The 23,715-nt window shown below is 41.1% G+C and overlaps 3 protein-coding genes across 6 annotated transcripts in view; 1 reads left to right on the plus strand and 2 right to left on the minus strand.

Annotated features, from left to right (window-relative positions):
- The first annotated feature begins 1,316 nt into the window (after nucleotides 1-1,316).
- On the plus strand, nucleotides 1,317-12,240 carry cpeb1b (cytoplasmic polyadenylation element binding protein 1b). 3 transcript variants are annotated; one of them, XM_079339914.1, is made up of 12 exons: nucleotides 1,317-1,481; nucleotides 1,726-1,897; nucleotides 4,099-4,320; nucleotides 5,554-5,783; nucleotides 7,092-7,347; nucleotides 7,448-7,561; nucleotides 7,858-7,947; nucleotides 8,432-8,568; nucleotides 9,188-9,386; nucleotides 9,718-9,812; nucleotides 10,147-10,227; nucleotides 10,780-12,240. In XM_079339914.1, exons 1-12 carry the CDS (start codon nucleotides 1,467-1,469, stop codon nucleotides 10,888-10,890), a joined length of 1,722 nt encoding a protein of 573 aa, XP_079196040.1. In that variant the 5' UTR covers nucleotides 1,317-1,466; the 3' UTR covers nucleotides 10,891-12,240. The 3 variants fall into 3 exon arrangements, with proteins under 3 accessions (XP_079196040.1, XP_079196039.1, XP_079196041.1); XM_079339913.1 differs by having other exon boundaries at nucleotides 1,318-1,481; nucleotides 7,858-7,962; XM_079339915.1 differs by having other exon boundaries at nucleotides 1,319-1,481; nucleotides 1,726-1,846; nucleotides 7,858-7,962.
- Nucleotides 12,241-13,606: 1,366 nt separating this feature from the next.
- LOC306820786 (small ribosomal subunit protein eS17-like) lies at nucleotides 13,607-17,380 on the minus strand. Its single transcript, XM_079338742.1, has 5 exons — nucleotides 17,285-17,380; nucleotides 16,205-16,356; nucleotides 14,686-14,791; nucleotides 14,365-14,430; nucleotides 13,607-13,717 (listed from the first exon to the last, which is right to left on the minus strand). The coding sequence occupies exons 1-5, from the start codon at nucleotides 17,285-17,287 to the stop codon at nucleotides 13,640-13,642; spliced, it is 405 nt and encodes a 134-aa protein (XP_079194868.1). The 5' UTR covers nucleotides 17,288-17,380; the 3' UTR covers nucleotides 13,607-13,639.
- Nucleotides 17,381-18,549: 1,169 nt separating this feature from the next.
- The window catches only part of csnk1g1 (casein kinase 1, gamma 1), a 29,520-nt gene continuing 24,354 nt past the window's right edge, over nucleotides 18,550-23,715 (minus strand). For both annotated transcript variants that reach the window (XM_079340264.1, XM_079340265.1), the window contains one exon: nucleotides 18,550-22,881. In XM_079340264.1, the coding sequence (XP_079196390.1) occupies nucleotides 22,827-22,881 (55 nt within the window). In that variant the 3' untranslated portion in view covers nucleotides 18,550-22,826. The remainder of the gene's footprint in view (nucleotides 22,882-23,715) is intronic.

A 23,715-nucleotide genomic window follows, 5' to 3' on the forward strand; every position in this document is an offset into this window, starting at 1 on the left:
TATGACCGCTTAAACTATTATTGTCTTAGCTCTGCTCTCAGGGAAATATACTTTGCTCTAATAAGATGTTTACATTTAAATCAAACTGCAGAAGATAACGGATGTATTTCTTCTATTTCTAATTTCACTTTTTTTAATGGCAGATGACGTACTTTTAGGTGTTTTGTTCAGGGTCATATGTTTAGGCAGCTGGTCAATGCTAATATTTTGTGTATAAAGTAACGTCCAGTTTTCCAAACGACTGCTTATTTGTTTCAAGTGAAACCAGAGAGACTTTATTAAACCACACAGCTCAACATTGTTCTTCTGTGCTGTATATCATCAGTTTGTGTGCTTGTTTTGTATTAGCGCTGCTTAATATATTCTACTTTCCATGTGGATCACTAACTTTTCGTCCCCACGATTAAATTCAGTTATTTTACAGCTCTCACTTTTTAATACACACACACAAAGCCTTTAAGTGTCAGTTCACCTTGAACTGTCAAGTAAGTGTTTACATTGTTTATAATTCCAGTGTTTAAAGGAGATGTATACTGAATAAAAATCTACATTTCTTGATCAGAGTTGACTGTTATCTTTCCTGCAGTTGCGGAAGAGGTTGCACTTGCACAATCCTGCATCATATAAAAAAAAGTACAGATCTTTTTCCACAATTAAAGAATTTCATCATAATTATTGTTGGTTTCATCATATTTATGATACAATTGGTTGGGGCCATTTGAAATTGCTTTATGTACAACTGTTTCTTTGATTATAGGAATACAATTATTTCCTCCATCTGTTTTATCTTTATATTCACAATAAACTGTTTTGGGATTTTGCACCAGAACAGATTTTGGATCAAATAGCTCTACTTAAAGTGCTAATGAAACTCTAGGCGCTATTTTCAGAAAGCCTTTCATCATGTGTTTGCAAATGAACTCTTTTGGCTCAAGAAAATAAAGCACTATGGTCAATGCTTGTTGTCTTTTAATGTGCTATATAAATAAAATGTCTTGACTTAACTTCAATGTGTCACTTACATCCCATTCCACTGTTTCTTATTGAATCATGGAAACAGAAATGGGAAAATGGTTGGTAAGCACTGGATTAGAGAACAACAGACAACACACAGAAGAGCTGAGCACATTGTATCCTATTAATTATTTAAGTAAAAATATCTGGACATAATATGCTGCAGTAAAAGAAAACATGGAATATAATGTATAAAGTGGCGTTAAATTGCCATTCTACTTTGATATATCTTTTCAACTTTTGACGTACATGGTCACGTGACTGTTATTATTGCGGTCCGCCTTCTGATGTCATGCACGTGAACAGTCTCGCGGCCCTCCATGCACAGTCATTCGCAGAGCACACGTTCACTAAATTGAGACTAATTAGCAGCTAGCAGACTTCATAAATATGACCTTTTATTGCAGACAGTGGTTAATATTGTGACATTCTCTCTGCTGTCAGTCCACATCATGGCATTTTCCCTGGTGAGTTAGAAACACTGTTAAATTGGTGAATTAAATTAGCTCGGGCCACGTCTACTGTTATCTCTTGACCTTTTGTGTAACATGAAATTAGCACCGACAGCACCTCTGAAGGAAAATGTAATTCCTCCATCAAAGTAGCCTAACTGCAAAGCTGCTGAATAGCCCTAACTTTACGACTTCGCCATGCCCTTCTAATATTATTGCATGAATTACACCGCTCCTCTCCTCTGGTTTCTTCCTGCAGAGAAACGACCCTCGCAGACCGGACAGCCCAGACGTCGCGTCTCCGGCCCTGTCTACTTGCAGCAACGCAGACATCTTTCGCAGGATGAACACCATGCTGGGCAATGCTCTGGATTTCACTGGTGTGTGCACCACTCCCAGCAACACCAAGGGAAAGTCAGACCTGCTGTGTGGTAAACCTCTCCATGTATTTTCCCACTATGCAGCTGGTGGACCAGGCTTCAGAAACGTCCATGTTATGTTCCTTTGATAATGCTGGTGTTTAAATACATGGAGGGTGCAGGAATTTAGAAAATGGCCTTCTGGGTTTGAATCCAAAACCAAGCCATGCCTGTAAACATTTCCCCAACTGAGCAGACACTGTGTAGTTTGGGGTCAAATCTTATTGCATGCATTGAGATAAAAACATTAATTGTCCAAATGAAGTACACTCTGTTGTGTGCAAAAGTCAAGGGAATGTACCAATCATGTGTACTATAATTATTTATAGCTAGTTATTCAGCGTCCTTGAGTGTAACAGTTGAATGTATGAAGTATGTTTGAAATCCAAACCAAGAGGAATGTTTCCAATGTCAGCAAGCATGCTGACCTTTAATTTAAAAATACTTAATTAAGAGGAAAAATCACAAAGCTATTCACACTCAAGTTTAAAGCCCAGACACGAACACTTAAGATATGAATTAACAATAAGGACAAGTTAACATCAAAAAACAAATTTACTTCTGACACCAGGTTGAGATTCTCAAATGTTATTTGATAGTTTGGACCATAACTGTTATCTGCCCCCTTTGTAAGTTTAATTATATGGGATTGTAAATGACTGCTAGTTTTCCAGAACCTTTAAAATACAAAATGCAGAGGACATGACCTCTACCTCCTGTGTATGTCTGCAGCTATGATGCTGTTTGAGCCTTCTGCTCCTGGGTTGTATTTTTAGAGCAGTACCACATTAGGATCCAAATGCGATAAAATGATCAATTATGTAAAGTGCAATACTTCTAGTTGACTTTAAACTGGAACATATTTAAAAAAAATAATTGGATCGTTTAGTTTTTTTTTCTCTGCCAGCATTGCCATAGTTTGAAACTTCTTCACTTTGTCATTAACATTCAGGTGCCAACAGCTGATTCATGCTGCATCGCTGCTCTGCAGCATTGCAGCACTTCTAAGTGTTTCCTTTTTTTTTTTTTTTTTTTTTTTTTTTTTTACTAAGAGTGAGATTTGCCAAGATTTAAACTCAGCAGAGCGCCTGTGTGGTGTCCTTGAACTGCTAATTTGCTCTAGGCAAGTCCACACTTGTCTCATTGTCTAAAATATTATTGAAGTAATAGTATACATTGTACGTTTTTCTCCACTTGACATAGGCAGTTAAAAACCTCCTGTGTCTTTAAGTTGTCCTAAAGTGGGCTGTATTTTCATGCAAAGTGAACTTCTGCTGTGGCCTCTCTGTCCCGGCTCCCTGACTTGTTGTGCTGAATCAGGGCTGTAGCCTGCAGCTGGAAGCTTTCCAGGCCTGGAGAGGGAAGGGAGGAGCTGCCTTTGCAAATCGCTCCCTCCTCAACATCTGATCAGTCAGCTGCTTCTGCTAGAGCAAGGCTTCCAGTGCATTTTATTTCTTCACTCTGTTGTGTGCAAAAGTCAAAGCAATGTACCAACCAGTGTGTACTATAATTATTTATAGCTGGTTATTCAGCATCCTTGAGTTGTGGACAATTGTTATTCAGTATCCTTGAGTTGAAATTTGTTTTTAAATCAAGTCTGCTGAGTCATTCACTTCATCTCCCATGCTGCCTCCCACCATGCTGCTGTAGCTCTGCCCCTCGCCTCCCCCTCCCTCTCTGTCAGCTCGTTCAGGAAACAAGACCAGACAGAGTAAGCAGTAACACAGGCAGCGCTGGCAGCTGTCTTCCCACCGACTCAGAGACGCGTTGTGCCCACCAGAGGGGAGTACTTCTATCAACAAGCCAATAGCCCTGACAGGAATTTTTCATTACACAGTTGTTAGGCAAGGCAGCAGGGAGGTGGGGGAGAGCTGATGTCATTAACAGGGGTGTGCGAGTGCATCAGCAGCCATGTCACATGCTGCTAGGTGGGTCAGTGATGCGGACGGAGATGCATGGCAGTTTCACCGAGCACAGAGGCAGCAGGTTAGCTTTCCTGTCAGCCAGGGTACGGGGAGATGAGGGAAGGTTTTTTTTTCTTATGATTTCTCTTAAACAGAAGCAGTTTTGTGGAAAAGCCTATTCCTGCTCGTTCCTCTGTAACGCAGACTGAAGCAAGAGTTATTTTAGCTGTCTAACACTTCCTGTCTTCTCTCTTTTATTTATTTATTTTTTTTTTTTTACATTTCTAAACTGGATCTCGAATCGAAAAGAGTCGGAGCTTGCTGCGGTGGGCAGCAGGAGGATGCTCTTCCCCAACTGTGGAGGCATGCCCGGCTCCCAGGAGATGCCGTCATCCAGGGGCCCGCCGGGTGTCACAGACCTGGGCTTGGGCCTGCAGTCCCTCCGGCTGTCTGGTTGGGACAGACCCTGGAGCAGTCAGGAAACAGACACGCACGCCTCTCCCTCCCAAGTTCAGACCAGCTCACCATCGAGTAAGTACCACATCTGTTTACCACAATGGATTTAATTATGATTGCAAAAACTGAGACTTGAATCCATATTTACCACCACACGATGTCCCAAGAGTGTGGTAGTTGTTTTGAAGTTTGTTGGCTCTCTCAGCGAACACATTGATTTAGAGTGATGACGGCAGTTGTTTTATCATCCGTCTGACTGTGTGCCTTGGTTTTATGCAGCTCTCATTTGTATTGAAATAAGTGCTGGATTTGACATTAACAGCAGTCTGTGTGGGAACAAGCTGTTGCGTCACAAGGGAGGATGATGTAGCAGTTTTGCTGTACAGCATCTGTAGCAATCCAACAGGCACAAACAATCCAGTGAAGCGGAGCTTCCACCCCAAAGCTTCTTACTTGAATTTACAGTCAACGTTCAGTTATTTAGTAGATGCCTGTTGATCTCACAGATGATGCCACAGTGTTTTTTTTACAAGCTGAGTACATGGGGTACAAACAGGACTTACAGGCCTACATAGCTGGATAACATGTGTACACGTAGATCATTTCAATGCTGACCTTTTGGCTGGCAGACGGTTAAGAAATGAGTCTGTCTTTGCAGTTGAACCACCCACTATAACGATGAGTCATTTTGGTTCAGTTTTGTCATCGTACAGCAAAACAAAAAGCACATATCCATTCTGAGCTTCCTAAACGGGGCCTGTGACAAAGTGGGACAGAGTGATGACTGCGGCCTCCAGCTGAATCAAGCTTTGTGTTCACTTACAGCCTGAAGTTCATATCACTCACTGTTGCTAGCTGAGTCACTTGTGTTATCGAGAGGAAGGAAGAGGACTCATTGGACTTTATTTGGGGAAGGTGTCAGATGAATAGGATTTCAGTAATCTTGCCAAAGGGTAAGATGTTTAGCCTCTGAAAAGATTGACAAATTGGACAAAAGTTCGAAAACATGAAATTCAAAACTGAAAGTGCGTCAAGTATCGACTCTTGGCAGCTAGCTTGCATTTTAATGTTTCAGTTTTTTTTGTGTGTGCAAATGAATCTGCAAAGTAAAGGCGTTTACGAAAGTGCAAATTTAAATTGTGTAGTCTTAAGGGATCAAAAGGTTTCCCTTATTATACAACGTAGTTTATTTTGGTTTGCTGACATCAAAACAAGCTGAAGGCTCATATCTATCCGTCCTGTATTGATCATTTTAACTTGGCCGATCTCAGTTAGACTGTCAGTGGTGTAATTGTCCCGTTTCCTCAGTGCTAGGTATACTGAACAGTCCCTTCAGTAGCATCCTTGGGAAGCCCCCAGGTTACCTGCCACCTGAGTCCATGAGCATGACGGCTGACTTCTTGGAGAAGTTTCCCAGCATGGCTCGCATAGCAAACCGTCTGGACTCCGGCTCCTTCTTGGACTCTCGCTCCAGCAGCCCCGAGGATTCCGAGACCAGCGGATTTAGCTCTGGCTCAGACCACCTCTGTGATGTACTGGTAAGACACATGAGACTGCTGCTGTATGTGCGCTGTCAGCTGGGTAAGATTTGTTTCAGACACAATATTGAGTGTGAGCAGACTACCTGCTTATAAAGCAAGCAGGTATTACAAACCAGTCTTTTAAGACCACATACTGAGGCTGAGAGCAGCTGGGCTACCTCATAGACACTTGAAATGATTGCCGTTGGCCTTTAGAAATAAAGCATTGCTCTTATAAAAGCAGGTTAGTGAGTCTGTTTTGGCTGTGCCTGTTTTTTAATGCTGTCTGTGCTGCTGTACTTATAAACCACTGCAAAATAAGGATAGCATAGTCCTGCAATAATGGATATGGTCTTGGTCTGAAGGTCACTTAACATGTATTGTTTTAATCTTTGTGAAATGAAAAGTCTTCAGCCCTAAGGACATAACCACTTCATACAGCTCATTTAATGGAACTGTCTGCAGGAAGTCTTTAGTCGAGCTGACGGTAGCTTTAAATATTCCTTAAAAGTGTCAAAACAATGACTTCTATGACCTACATTAGATGGATTATAAGAAACGAAAGCTGCAGCGTGTTGATGTACGGTACCAAGGCATTGACCTCATTATCAGCACACAGAAACTCGTCTTTCATTAAAAGCTCGACTCTGAGCCTGCAATTAAAAAATGCAGCAGTAGCAACACTGGCGTCAGCATCATCGGCAGCAAGTTTTAGCAAAGCTCGAGTTGTTCAGTGTGGCGAAGAACTGACCACGCCAGTTCACCTCTGAGCATAGAGGTGCGCCTCAGCACGTGAGAAATGGTGATCTTCTAGATTCTATTTAAAAAAAACCTGTGACACATGTACTGTGCACGACTGATCTGAGGCTCAACAAATGAAGGGGTTTATGTTGCAGCCGTAAACTTTGCACAGGACATCATTTAACCCCAAGTGCTGGCCTCGCTGGAATTACACAGACCTTATGTTGAGCATACCATAATGGACAATGATTGCTGATGGGTTTGGAGATCACAGGGCTGTAAATTTGCAGAACTTGTAAAAAAAAACAAAAAACTGTTGTACAGAAATAACTCGTACCTCAACACTTAAAACCTGGCCTTCATCCACATCTGCTTCTTAAAGGTTCTTGAATAAGTTTGGCTCAAGATTCACAATCTGACTTTTCAGAGCAGATCATTTTACATTTTTTTTTTTTTTTTTTTTTTTAACATAGGGAATGTTTTATTTGTTGCTGTATTCATATGCTGAATGTCACGCACCTTACAGTGCTACATGCACATACATTTAAGTCTGAAAACATTTCCTTTGCATTTCTTTCTCTCCAGTCGAATTTGCGCATTTCTCCTCCCCTCCCTTACCTGGCTTCAAACATGCAGAAAGATCTTCTGCGACTGGGCTCTCGTCTGGACCCCCAGGACTCCACCTCTCCCCTGACCCCACCATCAAGTGCCAGCCCCGCCTCCTCAGTCATTTCCCGTCGCTGGCGTACTGGTTCTCCCTGGCCTGGCGCTGATGTTCTGGACCAGTCGGATGACGTGTTCAGTATTGAGAGAGAGGCTCGCCTGCACAGACAGGCTGCAGGTGAAATGCTCAATTCTGACTGTTTACCTTTTTTACACATTTGAAACTTCTTAAAGCTAATTCACATGTGATGACAAACTTCTTATTCTGGGCTCTTCAGCTGTGAATGAGGCCACTTTCACCTGGAGTGGTCAGCTGCCTCCCAGAAACAACAAGGACCCGCTTTACTCCTGCAAGGTCTTTCTCGGTGGCGTGCCCTGGGACATCACAGAAGGTGACTCCTGCTTTAACTGTTTTTGTTTTTACGGCGCATGAACCCTCGATTAGTTTAATACACACTGAGGCAAGACAGCCTTTTCTCTTTTCTTGATTATAGATGTATAAGGCAAGCAGATAAAATTTATAAAAATAATCCTGATGCAAGTGATTTATTTAGATGGTTACTCCTTGCTCATAGATGTGATCGACTTTTAACAGGCGTGGTTTTGTACAGTCAATGTATAACTCGTTGAAATACTGAAAACATCTGTGAAACATAAATGTTCTCACCTTCTCCTCCCTTTAATTCAGCTGGGCTGATCAACACCTTCAGCGGTTATGGCCCCCTGACCGTTGAGTGGCCGGGTAAGGATGGAAAGCACCCTCGCTGTCCCCCGAAAGGTAATGTTGCCAAAGGTAACGACAAGCTGGTAGGCTATTTTTTATATTTTTTCCCCCTTGGTTTCAGAGGACACTGTGGTGAGCACATGGGATGCTGGTGAGTTTCACTGTTGGTCACAAGTTACTTCTGGGCAGTGTTACTGGGGCTTCAGTTTCGCTTGAAGACACGGTGGAAGGTGCACATAATAGACAATCTCACGATGCATCAGGACGGTGAAATGGTTGTCCTTGAAGACAAATCAATGCCATCTTTAGAAAGCAAATTTAATTTTTGTGTCCTATTGTCATAACTTTTTCTAAAGCAGGAGCGCTTAATTGATCTTAAAAATCACAAAACGTAGATTTGGAAAATGACTCATTGCAAATAACGTATAAAGTCATCATCACAGTAATTGTTTGTCACTGTTGTTGCTGCCTAAAGATGGTAAGTCTTGATACTGTTGTGACATTTCCGTGTATCCTGAGGCACTCTGCTGTATTCTAGGCTACGTCTATCTGGTGTTTGAGAATGAGAAATCTGTGCGCGCGCTGCTCCATGCCTGCTCCCAGGACCCGTTTCACCCAGAGGACAACCGAGAGTTCTACTTCAAGATGTCCAGCCGCCGAATGAGATGCAAGGATGTGAGTAGAAATATGACGTTAGAATCCTGCACTCAAGTCAGAGGTGAAATGTACTGATGTTCACTTGTGGTACTTGAACTGTACATTGAAGTTGGACATTTTGTACTTTCACTTCATGCTCTTGATGACCTTTTTTTTCCCCCCCAGATGTTCCTAATTATATAATCCATTAAATACAAAATAAAAGTGAACTCAAATTATGAGTTGGGTTATTGATTGACAAAATTAATAGTTTGGAGTCCATTTACTAAAATAAGCATTTCCTGGCTCCAGCTTTCAAGTGGGGAAAAAAGGTCTTTTTTTTTTTTTTTTTTTTTAAACCTCTGTTTTAGCCTGTTGACCAGCAAGCACTTCTGTTTAAACCAGAACATTTCAGTAGCTGTTAGTAGTTAATAGTTGCAGCTGTTTATCAGCTCCTGAATTTAAAATCAAAGAAACAATTGAACTGTTATTACTGTAAGTAATCTGCTTTGTCAGTGTACAAATGAAAATATCAACTGGAGCTGATCTTAAATTGATCATGAAGGATCAGAGACAGAATACTTGACACCTCGTCAAACTGACTCGTGTTTTAAATGTCATCGTGTCCTACTAAAAAGTCATGTTTGTGCTGTTACAGGTGCAGGTGATCCCCTGGGTGATCTCTGACAGTAACTATGTGCGTTGCCCTGCCCAGCGTTTGGACCCAAGTAAGACGGTGTTTGTTGGGGCGCTGCACGGCATGCTGAACGCTGAGGCTCTGGCCAGCATCATGAATGACCTGTTTGGAGGAGTCATGTATGCTGGCATCGACACGGACAAGCACAAGTATCCCATCGGTGAGGCTGTGGGTCAGAGTTTCTGCTTTTCAGGCAGACCGTATGTGCTCATGAACTTTGATGTAACTGAGGTGAACAGAAGCTTTGTTCAGACTGCATAGGCATCATGTTCAGAGATTAACTGCATGAGATGCCTCATGAAGCTTTATTTAGCTTGAGCTGGTGCTAGGTTTAATTTATTTTGAAGAATTTAAAAGCCTACATCAATATTTTCTCCCATGTCGTCTTCTCATCAATCAGTGTTGCTCAGGGTGAAGTTTTGAAGTTGTTAGACATTTAGAGCAAATGAAATACAAAATATAAACTTGTTTGTTTATCTGCTTGTTTTCAGGCTCTGGACGTGTCACTTTTAATAATCAGCGCAGTTATCTGAAGGCTGTGTGCGCAGCATTTGTGGAGATCAAAACCCCGAAGTTTACAAAGAAGGTAAGGCGATGCATGATTACTTATCTATTCTCTGTAATGAACAATGGGACTTTAAATGGAGCTTGTAAAACACTAATCCATAATAAATGTTACATCAAGACACTAAAACGACGGTTATTGTCTTGGAGACTCGACATGAATCCATGATGAGCGCTCTGATAACACGTCTATCATGAAACATGTTTAATATTATTCAGATCATTAAACCTGAAGTCAAAGTCTAAACGGATCTGCCTGTGAAACCAAAATGCTCTGAAGTCCTTCAGTGATGCTTCTTATTTGAACATTATTAAATGCTTAGGCACACTCACTTACTGTAACCCTTTTCCTTCAGGTCCAGATTGACCCTTACCTTGAAGACTCAATGTGTCAAATTTGTCTTCGCCAACCTGGGCCTTTCTTCTGCAGAGACCAGGTCAGTGAAAAACAGTTTTATTCTACCCGACTATTTCTACAAAACATATTAAACCAGAGACTATATTTTTATTAATGCTCAGAAAGACTTGTACTTTTATTGCCTTTTCTGTCTTCTCACTTTTTTTTTTATTGCTCTGATATCCTTGTTTTTCTCTTTAACGCTTTATCTGTTTATATATATATATATTATCTTTTTACCTCTTCTCATTTAAAAGCTTTTAGCCCCCCTTTTATTTAGTGAATCTCTGTTAGTTGGCTTTTTGTTTTGGGGGGGTTTATGCTGTGCTTATGTCTGAGTTATGGTTTAATATTGCTTTAAATCTTTAGTATTTCAGCAGTCATAACGTCGACACCAATAACTGAACTTAAACATGATTCTTATTGATCAAAAAGAGTCTAAAATACTGAAGCTTCAAAGGTGTCTTTATTTACATCCGATGTTTCTTTAAAATAGTTGATTCCACCTGTTTTCAAATGACAGACATGTTGACATCCTCAGTCGGTCCATTTGTGGACGTAATTCACTCACCTGCCGTTTGTCGCTCCTCAGGCCTGCTTCAAGTACTACTGCCGCTCCTGCTGGCACTGGCAGCACTCCATGGACATCTTGAGCAACCACCGACCCCTCATGCGTAACCAGAAGAACCGGGACTCCAGCTAGAAGAGCAAACGGATCCGAATCTCTGAAGGGCCAGAGGAGAAGCCCCTCTGTACGGGGCGAGGCTGCCCGCCAAGGAGAGCACGAGTGCCGGATGTCTTCAGAACGAGGCTCCGTGGCACTCCACCAGGCACTGGGGATATCACTGTAGAAAATGTTCACTTTTTGCACTTGCTACATTTTTGCTGTTGTTCACAGTGGCACTATGCACAGTGACCTTGTTGGGAGAAACAAGGGGCCCTTCACTCTTATGCATTTTCCCAGACTTGTGGCCAGACAGAGATGGGAGTCAACCCTAAGGGTGAGAAGTGGATGAAAATGCCATTTCTTTTTTCTTTTTTTTTTTTTCTTTTTTCTTTTCATGTGTTGCATAGTGAAGAGCGATCACGCAAGTCTCATTGCCGTTCATTGGCAAATGCCATACAGTGCCTTTAAATTTTTATTTTTTCCCCCTCCTCCCTCCCTCCCCTACCCCCAGTTGGCGTCCGTTTTTTCCTGTGCAAGGCCAACTGGTGTTTCTTACTTTTGGGAGATGAATGTTGGGCTTCATTTAACCAGTCGCATTTCAGACATTTTTACGCAGTTTTTTACTAATTTGTACACAAACGGTTTTAAGTCATGACATGAAAATTTTGAACAGAATTCTACCAGGCGGCTGTTTATGGGAAAACCCCCCCCTTTTATTTTTCCTGTTTCTCATACATTTTTCTGTAGCGGTTTTTTCTTTTTTTAATTTTGCCCTCCCAAATTTCAACTGACTGGGCACAAACGTACTTCTTTAACTTGCTTTATTGGTCCAGTTATATTAAATGTATGTAACAATAGAACTGGATAAACTTCAACAGACAGTCCATTTCTTCTCAAGCAACTGGTGGACCCTGTTGTGATTAGAGTGAATGAGCATTTGATTGTACATAGTTTTGATTTTTGCACTTTTTAATTTGCACGTTTGGAGAGGTGGCGGTGGTTTTTAATCACTTTTGTACATCAGCAGGGGGACACGCCTATGTTAAAACAGCTGCTTGTTTCCTGTTGAATGTAAGAACTTCCACTAAGCTGATGATAAATTAACCTATCCAGAGCTTGAGTAGACCCCAGAAAATCGATTTCACGCTTTCTTATCCCATTTTGCCTTCCTGTTCCAGTTGAACATTGATGCATAATAAGCTGTGTGCCAAAGACAAAGTGTCTTTTCTTTATCCATTAAGTTTGTCATGCTGAGCTTGTTGTCCCTTTAGCCCAGCTGCTTTTTAGAGTTTTGAAAGTCTACCTCATTGTGGTCTGCCAAGTTTGCTGCTACTTACAGTTGTGGAGTATGTTCAGATTGGGCACAATAAAGGTGTTTAAGCATTACGACCGTGTCTATACTGTTTATTTATGGAACTGTTGCTCATTAACAAGTCATGGTCTTATTAAATGTTTGGTATCGACATGGCAGCTGCTTCGACAGTCTCATGCCATAAAATGTTCATGAGATGTACACAACGTTTCAGTTTAATGTTATTGTTCTATTACAATATTACAGGTATCACTTAGCCAGACGCTAAATAAGACAACGGACTGGCTCAAGCTGTGAGCTCTTTATATATAAACCATTACAAGTCAGTTTACTTGTTGGATTGTAAATTGTCTTTTTCTCTCTCAAGCATCTTAATCTAGTTTGAAGAAAATATATTATTTTTAGGACCACAAACATTTTTATGTAACGCTGCAGGGTTTTGCGCGCTCCTTTTAAACGGTCTCTATAAACGAGTGATATACCAACTTGTGCTCTTTAAGCTAAACTGACCTCTTTGCTTTGTAACACTCATTTCATTACCATCGACTGTTCACTAGTGAGCGGTACAAAGGTTTTAAACTAAATACTTAAATCTGGGACCACTAACCATTTTAGAAGTACGGATATATTTTGTATAAAGGTGATTATTAAAAACAAAACATAATGTATGTTTTGCAGTCAAACCTCGGGTGAAGTCATAACTGAGCCTTTAAATCCCTTAAATTAAGCCTTCAGAGACTTGAGTCCTTAAAAACTGCGCCTCAGATTGGTACTTTATTCCAAATTCCAAATTAGAAGGCTGCAGCCCCCCCCCTCCCCCGTCCTCTCGAGATGATGTGCACACTGAAGCTTCAGTGTTCATCAGTTCAATCTGAACCAGCGCCTTAAGACCTCCTTCCTTCTCCGGTCAATACAAAAACAGACCATCAGCAGAATCAAACGCAGGACATACCGACTGCTTCACTGTCAGAGGAGCTTCAACATAACTGATGACAGTTTACGATTTAATTCAGTAGATATCGTTCGTATTGGTCCTCCTTAAACTAAATTTGAACGACTCGTCTGCAGGTTATCTTCAGAGGGAGAAAACACTGAACTCTGAGCAGCAACTGTGATTGATCCGACCCTCACAAGCAAGCGCAATGTGACAGAACTACGAAGAAACTTAATTTTCATTTAATTACACCTTTTAAATGTGCCTTCAAACACATCCGATAGTTTCCTGCTCAAGCGTTTTAAAGATGCTCCTCTATGAGCTGTTCGAGTCAGATCGGCTACAATGAAAAGCTCATAGAATAAACGTACAGAATCTAAATTTGTCTTAATTTAAGTTTGATACATGAAGGTAAACTAATATGAAATGAAACCTTGTTGATTATGTAGCTGTTAAAAAAGACTTCCCTTTTTCACTATCACGACAAGGACAACAAAGAGGATCCATTATTGTTTATGCATCTTTATTGACAACATGATTTAAAGTCCTCGTGGAGTTTTGAAGTTCATTCCAACAGTTGGCTGAGTGACTTGAAGGTTGGACAGACCGCCGAAATCCTGCACGAGGAAGAAAAAGAATCATGAGGAAGGAAAGGCTGTTTTCTTTTGTGCCCTGAGTCTGAAACGCTGCTTTGATAAATCCAGACACTTCCTGTGAAGAAAACTTGTGACCTATCATCCTCTTCCTCTATTCATTGACTTTGATAAACCATGTATTTATAAATCTTTACATATTCTGACCGAAGACACTTCAAAGCCTGGAAAGTAGCAAACGATTATATTAGTAGAGTGTTTGTCTTTGGTTAAAAGCTCAAAACGCACCCTGAGGAGCTGAAACCTGTGACGAGCTCAAAACGGTATTTTCAGCCCTGATTTATAACAACTCTCTGAACGTAATCTCCGACTATTTAAGGAAGAATGTGTGACTTTTTCATCCAGTAGATGTCGCCCTTCAGCACTAGCATGATACAAAAACAAACCTCGGCTCTTCTGACCCCTCTCACACGTCATGATAAAGACCCATAAAGCAAATGGGTCCTGCCATGACACCAGGCAGGACTCACAGAAACGTTTACAGAGGATAAACTGTTGCTCAGTCTGCCTTTAGGAACATTTGATCCTAAATCTGCTCAAGTGAATTTAAGCCACAAAGAAACGTCTACAAGTCCAAACTATTAAAGGAGGCAGAACTGAGTCTCTCTTACCAGCATCTTGAGCATTTCCTTGGTGTCTGGATCCACCTCGATGAGCTCCTGGTCCAGAGCAGAAATCTAAAAGGAGACAGAACCAAAACACAAGTTCGCTCTCTGAACTGGGACTTCTCGACCATGTTTTAAAGAATAACTGATGTGCAAGATGACAATGTGTGTGTGTCCCTCTGAAAGGAAAATCAGCTTGTTGATCAGACTATCTGGCTCCTGGCGTCGCTCTTTAAAGGATTAATCAGCTAACGAATGTGTACATTTTAAAGTGCCACGATGTATGCAGGTGTCTATAACGGAAGCAGCGAGCTGCTCATGACGCACCTCTGGGACGTAGTTGTCTCTCCTCTCTCTCTCCTCCTCCTGCAGTTTGATGGAGATTCCTCTGACTGGACCGCGCTGGATTCTCTTCATCAGGTGTGTCACATATCTTCGAGACACAGAAACACGATGTGCCGTTTAACAACAAACAAGACAACAATACAAAGGAAACGACCTCAACCACTGCTATCTTCATTTGGCGTGTACAGACTCCACACATTTCAGGGTTTTAGACACCATTTTAAAACACATGATTTCTATTCAATTCAGCAAGATTTTATTTCCACCCCTCTGTTTATGGTTAAAAATCCTCTTCTCTGAATCGGCAGTGAGGTGAACAAAAAGCCAGCGATCAATTGATCTGGCTCAACAAATAACCACCAGCTACTGACATGACACATGGTTAGCATACGAGGTTGACCTGATGCATTTCTGCATCCCTGCTATAATACATAGATCACTGAAGATCAGTTAGCATCAATTAGCAGCAGCATACCATATTGCTTGCCCAGCTGATCTTTTATATAATTTAACATCATTTTAAGTCAATCAACTCAGTCTTTAAATCATCTTTTTGCTTTGCCACATTTAGAGTGTACAGAGGAACAAAATTGACCTCCAGCTGTGGGAGCAAAACACAAAATGTTATCAGAAGAGAAAACGGGGCAAGTCCATTCGTTCAGAAGGAGAAACCAGACAGATGTCCACAAAGAAAACGTCCATTTACATGATAATCTAATGAAAGTGTGTGCTTGTTTTCATTTGGATGAACAGCTGCGGGAAACTACACGAGTCAGCTCTCGGAGGAGATTTACTGCCTGCTGACTCACTCTGCTGTTTCTCCGCACTCGCCTCCTCTCTGACTGAAACATTAAGTGGAGACTTCATTTGGACATAAACGCTGGAGGTGCAAAGCTGCAGCAAAGAGAGCGTTTGACGTCGATATTGTTGTGAAAGCCAGCACATGACTTTTATAAACTATTAACTAGATGATGCTGTACTTGTGCAAAGATATATCCAGTCCTGTTGTTGTAACACCTGACTTATGTTTACAATGTTAACAAATATAGCAATAATTTAAATAATGGCTAGAAATCCCTCAATAGATGTAAACAAGACTCAACAGTACAAGCAGAGACTGGTTTTATATTCTGATACACCTGACCATCTTGAGGGGGGGGGAAGAGGTCGTCATAATTGGATAAACTACTAAAAGCTCTCCATGGTGACATGAAGTCCACATCCAAGATGTTTTTTTTTGTAAAACTGCATAAATTTGTCAGAAAACTGTTTACTTTGTGTAATCTCCGAGCCCAGTGAAACACCATCTTTATTTCTGTCTCGTCAGATTTACACTGACAGCTCTGTTGACCCAAAGTAACCTGTTTGAAGCTGTTGATGAGCCTTTGCTAAAAGCCCAAATAAAAAGTGCTGGAAAAAATCTGATGCAACTGGAAAGTGCGTGAACAGCAAGCAGACAGGAGGACGTCGTCTCTGCAGCAGACAGCAGCAGCCGACTTACCCAGCTATCTTGTTGCGCAGAGGCTTGCTGGGGATGATGGCGATGTCCTCGCACACCCGCTTGTTGGTGTGGAAGTCATTGCCCAGACGGGTGTAGTACTTCTCGATGATGACCCTGGAGGCCTTCTTGATCGTCTTGGTCCTGACACGTCCCTGAGGAAACAGGAAATATAAGAAATACATCACCACCAACCTCAAGTACGTACAAATCAAGTGTGCTGGAAAACTGGATGTTTTATTGGACGTCAACAAGAGGTAAAAACTTTGGATGTAATCACGAAGCAGGTAGCCCACCTCTTAGTAATTATCATCAAAACACAGCAAAGCTATAACCAAGACACATACAGGTGGATGAAGATGCAGCTACTGGTATTATTTGTATTTATTTAACCTTTACTGATCGATCAGTGCCACTGAGATCAGAGACTTCAACACAAAGTTACCGGCAACTTGAAATGAACATTAAATAGAAGCAGCACATTTCCTCTTCGCAAAAAAAAATAAAAAAATCACTGCAGTTTCTCCAAACTCAGACTGCAATTCTTTGCAGATTTTTAAAAAAGAGACTATTCACATTAATTTATTCAAAATGAAAAGAAATCGTAGACGTACAGTTGACTAAAGAAGGCCAAAGTGCATGAAGAGTGAAATGCTCCAGCTACAGTCTGAAGATCAGCTTTCTTCACACAGATGATCTTCAGACTACAAGTGCAGCTGGAGCATTTGGATCTCTTCTACATGGAGAGCTCACTACATCAGTCTGACTGCTTATTATAATGACAATAAAAAAAACAAGCATGTTTAGACCGGATTTAAAGTCAAAGGGTCAACATGTGCTTTATCTCGACTTCTGCATCTGATAAGATTTAAAACAATCAGAGTTTATTGTAGGGGCTGTGTTTGACGGATGAGGGTTCAGCTGCTGTTTGCGCGTCTCTAACACTGCTGCAGATCATCGATGTTCAGGGTTCAAAGGTCATCGTGCAGTTTTCGTGCAGATTCATGTGTGAGACAGTTTGCTGGGCGGACACAGGCTGAGGATGAACAGAGATTCAGATAACACTCTTCTCCATGTACCCACCATGTTGACTTGGACCGGCGGAAGAGAAACACCGGATGTTCACACAGGAAGTTTATAGTTTACGGTCTCACGGCTGGCGTACTCAGACCTACAGCGACTCCTAGCGGTGGGAGGGAGGATCTGCAAGGGACACGAACATCCATCAAACAATGCAACTCTATTTTATCTAATTATTTTGGGGTGCATTTAATACGTTCCGTTATATTATAAAGTTAGTTGTTTTTATTTAATAAAAAAAGTGCTGCCCTGACATAGCACAGCCTTTTTGTAGATCTTTGAAAAAACACGATCAGCCATACAATCACAGTAAATAATGTGTTTTAACAGCAGTATTAACTCATCAATTATAGTGTTATTCCATCCTGTTGCCTCTTGATATACTGATCGTGGTAATTACTAATTTATTATTAATTACTGTTTTGCTTCTCATTTCACTGATGAAAGTTTCATTTATGATTGGTTAGATATTAAAATGTAACACATGCAAGTCTATGGGACAAATCTTCATGAAATACAGACTAGTGACTTCATTCATTTTGATCTTTCACTTTTATTTCTAGGCCTGAATTTATCAGCATAAGGTTGTTTATATAACTTTGACAACACCTTTATCATTGTGGTCTTCTTTTATCTAAGAGGATGGACAACTGATTTTAATTTACAAAAACCCAAAAGAGTTCAGTGCTGTGGAAAAATAAAGGAAAATACTCAATGATCTTATAGCTACTGGCCAAGAGAACTAGATATTAGCAAAAACCTTTCTTGTTGAAATAATTTAATTTAAAAAAAACCTTTATTTGTTCCTGGGGGAATTCAAAGAAGCGCCCTGAACCAAATCAAACAGACCGATTATTAGCAATGGTTGTTTGTAACAGTCCTCTTTATAATGTCTATACTTTGGGTTGTTTTTTTGAATGTGTTTTAAAGAAAGTTGTGTTTATTGTTTGAGCATTGCTGAAGGAAAGTTTTTCTATCTACAGTATCAATAAAGATATTGTTCATCCCTTACAAACTGAACAGAAGTCCTGCCCAGAGACGATTGTTTCTAATGAGCCGGGACAAATCAAAGCTGTGTGAACATGAACCTGAGGAGACATCACTGAGCTGGCAACAAGATACAACTTTTTGTTATTTTTGGACCGATGCTTTCATAACCGGAGTGTGTAAAATCTCGCTGACGTTCACGTGAATCTGCTGCTTTCAGAATCTGTTCATTACAACCACGAGGCAGTGACTACAAAATCACCTCACAACAGACAGTCCCACAAGGTGGAGAGATCTTTTATTTTACATAAAAAAGGGTGCAAACTGGAGTTTCCCTTTAGGTGTGGAGGGAATAAAAAGTGATTTCATAAGGTTCGTGTGTCAAACATTTGTATTATACGAATCCAAGGAGGGAACATAAACATCTCCAATAAAAAGGACCTTTACCTTTCTGTAAATTAAAAATAGGAAACCATAAAAAGAAGAGACGTGGGTCCTTCATTCTTGAAGCCCTTAACTAACTCATTCAAATACATTTTTGAAGTGACATTCATATTTCAACACAATAATACTTATTTACAGTTTTAAGATTTCTCTTAATCATAGCTCTGAAGAAAAAAAAAAAAAAACAATGCTGAGGGGAGGATAAACTCTTGGAGCTGTACAATTTCCACAGTCTGAGAGGGAGGGAAAAAAAGAAATCAAAGAATACATCTTTTATACTGAATCCCAACAGAAGGAACAAAGAGTATTATTGTGAACTCTGTACAATTTACAAATTTCAAATAATTATCACAATATTGCAATAAATGTCACCCGAAACCTCTCCCTCAAAAAAATATACAGTAAATCCAAGACGATTCTACAGTACAGCAACAAGGAAAAAGTGCCAGAGAACCCAAAGAGACCGAAGCCATTCATTCACACTCAAACTGTCTTCACAGCTATGTGAGCTACACACAACCAAAGCCATAAACACCAGTCTGACTGACGTGAAGTTTATCAGGAGGAATGGGAACTGAAATGGTCCACGCTGTGAGAAGAAATGGAAAGAAGGTTTTTTTATCTTACACGAGAACCGGAAGCCGTAAACGTCTCACTGATCCAACGGGTGAGAACGTTCACTGGAGAGATCACTTGCTGTCGTCTCCAGGAAAGCCATGCAGACAGGAACCATACAATGTTCCTATATAGCTCTGTATGAGGCCCAGAGAGTACAAAATAAATACATCAGAGTAATATTTATCTACTGTTTCAGCCAGGAGCTAAAGAGCGAGGCCACTTTGAGGGAGTAGCAGATGACGCAAAGACGACCAGTCACAAATTCAACTATAACAAACCAAGTTGGCTGTCTTCTCAATTTACAACTTAAGAAGTCAGAAACTGACAGAGACGACTCATAGAACACTTTCCTTTCTCTTTAACCTCTGCAGCAACACTTCTTGCTAGTGAATCCAGTCACGGCGCTCTCTGTGGTTTTTCAAAAATGACAGTGGACACGTCAAGGACAAAAGTGGAATGTGATGGTTGAAGAAAAAACAAAAAACAAAAAAAAAAACATTCAACTTGATGATTTTCCTGGCACAGGTAAAAGGCATGGGCTAGTAGTAGTCTCAGGAATGGCACGCGGGGATTCAGGGGGAAACTTTGAAGGCTAAATAGTCTGGATATCCATCTCACTATACAGAATACTTTCATCAATTCTCAGGTAGCTGGAAGGAAACAGTCAGGATGCTGCTGAGGCTTTTTGGGGAGATTTCCAGGCAGCAGATGTCAAAGGTTTGATGTCTGGAATATTAAAAAATGAAGTGTGTGAGGAGATTGATTCATATATATTATATTGAATGTTTCACAGAGACTAATGAGTCTTGAATGTTAACATCCAAACCAACATTCATCTACTCCTATTCTGGGGAGGAACAAAGACAAGCCGTCACCCAGTCATAAACACCAGCCAGCACCCGACTCCACAGGTGAGTGTGACACACGTCACCTGTCCAACACACGCAAGAGGCACTAAGACATCTCAAACTAATGAATACCTGTCATTCAAATAGCCTGTTTTCCCACCATCCCCCCTTCAAATCTTACGCATGGAATCACTATGATAACAACCAGAAAATAAAGCTAAAAACAAACAGAAAAGATCCCGTAGATTTTCATATTCAAGTACTTTCAATAACACAATAACTTAGACCCCGGAGTAACTGACATGTCAGGGGGCGAGAATGAACCAAAAGCTATACAGTGTAAATACACGCAACAAGCAGGTTTACATACTGATTCATCGAGAGTTTGCAACATCTACAACATTTCCAGAAAGGATGGAGCGGATCCAAAAGAATGCTAAATCAATCACTCCACCGAGAGCTGGGACTTGCATGTGTGTGTGAGTGTGTGTTGTGCATGCGTGTGTGTTTGTGTGCAGAGATAAAAAGGGGGGGGGGGGCTCATGGCACAAAATAAAAAGGGATGGGCGAGGGACAAAGGTGGATATAAAGTGGATTCCCTGCACCCTATAGGGAAGGCCGAGCACACGAGGCGGCTACAATTAAAGTAATAAGCACGTTTAAAGTACAGTATTAAGAAGGCAGGGTCTTGTCAGGGAAAGCCGGGGTCAACAAATGTAGTGCAGTCATGGTCTCAAGCTTTTTTTTTTGTTACCCTCTCTTTCCCCATAAAACCATGGCTATTTGGAATGGGAAAAAAAATAAAATAAAACTGCATTAACAAAAAATTCACATTAGCAAGATATCAAATAAAAAAATAAAACACCTGTGTACGGTAATTCACTCTGTTAGGAGGATAGGCAAGGTGACATGTTGAGGATATCGTTTTCAAGGCATTCCTCCATGACACACACACACACAAAAAAAAAAACATGGTAGACATGTTCACTTATCCGCCCTCGCTCATGTTGAGGTTCTCTCTCCGCGTCGAGAGAAGGAGGGTCGAGCGGAGTCGTCCAAACATGAAACACCGCTTTGCAGCACAGGGCTCCTCAGACTGGACACACGGGGGCAGGAACATCCTCACACCGTTACAGATGAACACACCCAACCTCTCATTTGGCATGTCTCTCTCTCTCTCTCTCTCTCTCTCTCTCTCTCGGGAATACATCTTTAGTGTTGCAAGGGAAGTCATTAACTGCTGTAATACAAGCTGAAAACAGTCCGCAACTGTGGGCTTTATTATACAGGTGACCATCAAAGTTGCTCTGTCGTAAGGCCAGCTCCTTCGTGTGACGTGGTGACGGACTGGTCGGTCGGTCGGGTCAGTGTGTTGGGGTTAAGGCATTGGACTGTAGCGTCGAGAGGCTGTGATTCAATCTCCAGAGCTCATCACGCCAGTTTCATTTGTCACTCCAAAGCATCCTCCCCCAGTGTGCACTGGAATCCATATTGAGCATCACATTATTAAGATCACAACCATTTAAGACCCTCCGAGCCTGTAGTCCACTCATTTTGGTCTCTTTCCGTTTTAAAACATTGGTCTTTGCTCCTTTAAAATGCAATTTCCTTCCCATGCACAAGACAGATTACATAAAAGCCAAAGTCATTTACTTTTCCGTCCATACATTCAGTGCGTATGTTTAAGAATTAGTAAGAAAACTGGTGGCAACTAAGAGATAAATAGCATAAATAGCATGTTTTTGTCAGCCCCGTCTATAAGTGTCTGGTAGCCGCTCAGCTCATCATCACAAAGCAGACAGGAGCAGAAATGAGACTGTAGTGTGTTTGAACAGCGGCGTGCAGCTTGAGCAGAAATCCTCCTCGGACAACGCAGTGCAGGAGGCGTCTCTGGTCTCTCAGGTCCAGGACCCAGTGCCACGGTGGGTTCACCTCTTTGGAGGAAAGGAAAGAAAGAAAGAAAGAAAGAAAGAAAGAAAAAAAAAAAGTGCAGGGGCCAAAGTGTCAGACTGACGCTCTCTGTTTCAGTGTGTGATGTGAGACTTTGTATGCTCTTGGCTCCTCCTGTGTTCGGGTTTACATTCGGTCCCATGGTAGGAAAATTAACAGAAGTCAAAACAAAGTTGGCAAACAACTGTGGACTGGGAAGTGGCAACAGGATTTTGTGAGTTGCACCAGAAAAAAAAAAATCATGGAGCGTAAAATGTTGAAGACCCCACAGGAGGATTGTTTCTTCCTTCAATACCACAGAGGACAAATGGGAAAACAAAGAGAGACAAAAACTGAGAAATACAAAGACTGGGGGTCTTGAGGAAGGGGGAAAAAAACAAAAAAAACAAAAAAAACCAAACATTGTTATCCTCTGCAAAATTCCAACAAAAAGGTTCCCAGTTTGGACGACTGGCCTTGCAACATATCTCGGAGGAGGAAAAAAATAAAAAATAAAAAATTTAAAAGTAATCTACCATTGAGACACAAACGTCTTTGTAAATCTCAACAAACCATTTTCAACCGGTCCCTCCGGAGAACAATTCAATCAAGATCGCTCAGTCGTCTCCCGCTTTGATTCTGAATGGGACCTTATTGATTTCTGTAATCACAATCAACTGAGCCAGACACTTGAAAGGTTTCAGGCCGGTGGTGGATGATCATTTGTGCCTCGGTGTGTTCTTCTTCCGTTTTCGTTTGAAGAAGCAGCAGCACCTGCAGAGAGAGAGAGAGAGAGACGCACAAATTAAACATGTAGACGTCAGAGGCTTTAGACAAGAGAAGTCACAAACACTAGCAGCTTAAAGTTTGTGTGTTAAATATCAAAAAAAAAAAAAAGATTTGAGTCGCGCTGATGTTTTGGGACCCTGCAGTTGGAAAAATGATTATAACGGAAATAAAAGGACAAGTATTTGAATTCTTATTCTCCTGAACTGGAACACGGCTGGAATGTGCTGCACTGAATCTGAAGGCAGAACTTCTTTGATTGAAGAAAAAAAAAAAAAAAAAAAGGAGCAGTGCACACAAAGAGCACGAGACATGGTGAGCCTGAATGGTCACTAAAAACATACAGAGACGAGAGAGAAGCGGTGGATAGCGGTCGACACATAGGACAGTGAATGGGTGCTCTCGGGTCTATTCGTCACTCATAAAGAAATGGTGCACCATGCAACAAGAGTTTGAAGAATCTGAAGCCAGATGTGCTGCTGAAACGAGAGTGCTGAAGTTTTAAGTTCATTCATATTGAAGTACGTCTTGTTTACTATGTTTCCTCTGCTGGGACTTCTTGTCACGTTTAAAGTCAGGCTGCTTTTTTAAACTGCAGCTGTGTTCACCTGTCACATATCAACATTGGGCGGTGGAGGGAGACAAAAGGCAGAACATGGCACATCACTGACAGAGTACTCAGGAGTATTTGGCTTTATTGTACCAGTTATGAGTCTAGGTTAAAATCTGTTATTAACAAGGCCACCGCGCCCAGCCTAGGCCGGTCCACTCCCTGTCCCATGAGTCTGATGTGGACTAGCAGAGAGGGACTCACCACAGGTT

The sequence above is a fragment of the Symphodus melops genome (genome assembly GCF_947650265.1).
Source record: "Symphodus melops genome assembly, chromosome: 3".
Lineage (NCBI taxonomy): Eukaryota > Metazoa > Chordata > Actinopteri > Labriformes > Labridae > Symphodus > Symphodus melops.

Coding starts and splice junctions, on each gene's coding strand:
- cpeb1b (XM_079339913.1), top strand. Junction 8,569..9,187: donor GCCGAATGAGATGCAAGGAT/GTGAGTAGAAAT, acceptor GTGCTGTTACAG/GTGCAGGTGATCCCCTGGGT. Junction 10,228..10,779: donor CTTTCTTCTGCAGAGACCAG/GTCAGTGAAAAA, acceptor GTCGCTCCTCAG/GCCTGCTTCAAGTACTACTG.
- LOC306820786 (XM_079338742.1), bottom strand. Junction 14,792..16,204: donor CTGCGCAACAAGATAGCTGG/GTAAGTCGGCTG, acceptor TGTGTCTCGAAG/ATATGTGACACACCTGATGA. Junction 13,718..14,364: donor AGGAAATGCTCAAGATGCTG/GTAAGAGAGACT, acceptor TTCCTCGTGCAG/GATTTCGGCGGTCTGTCCAA.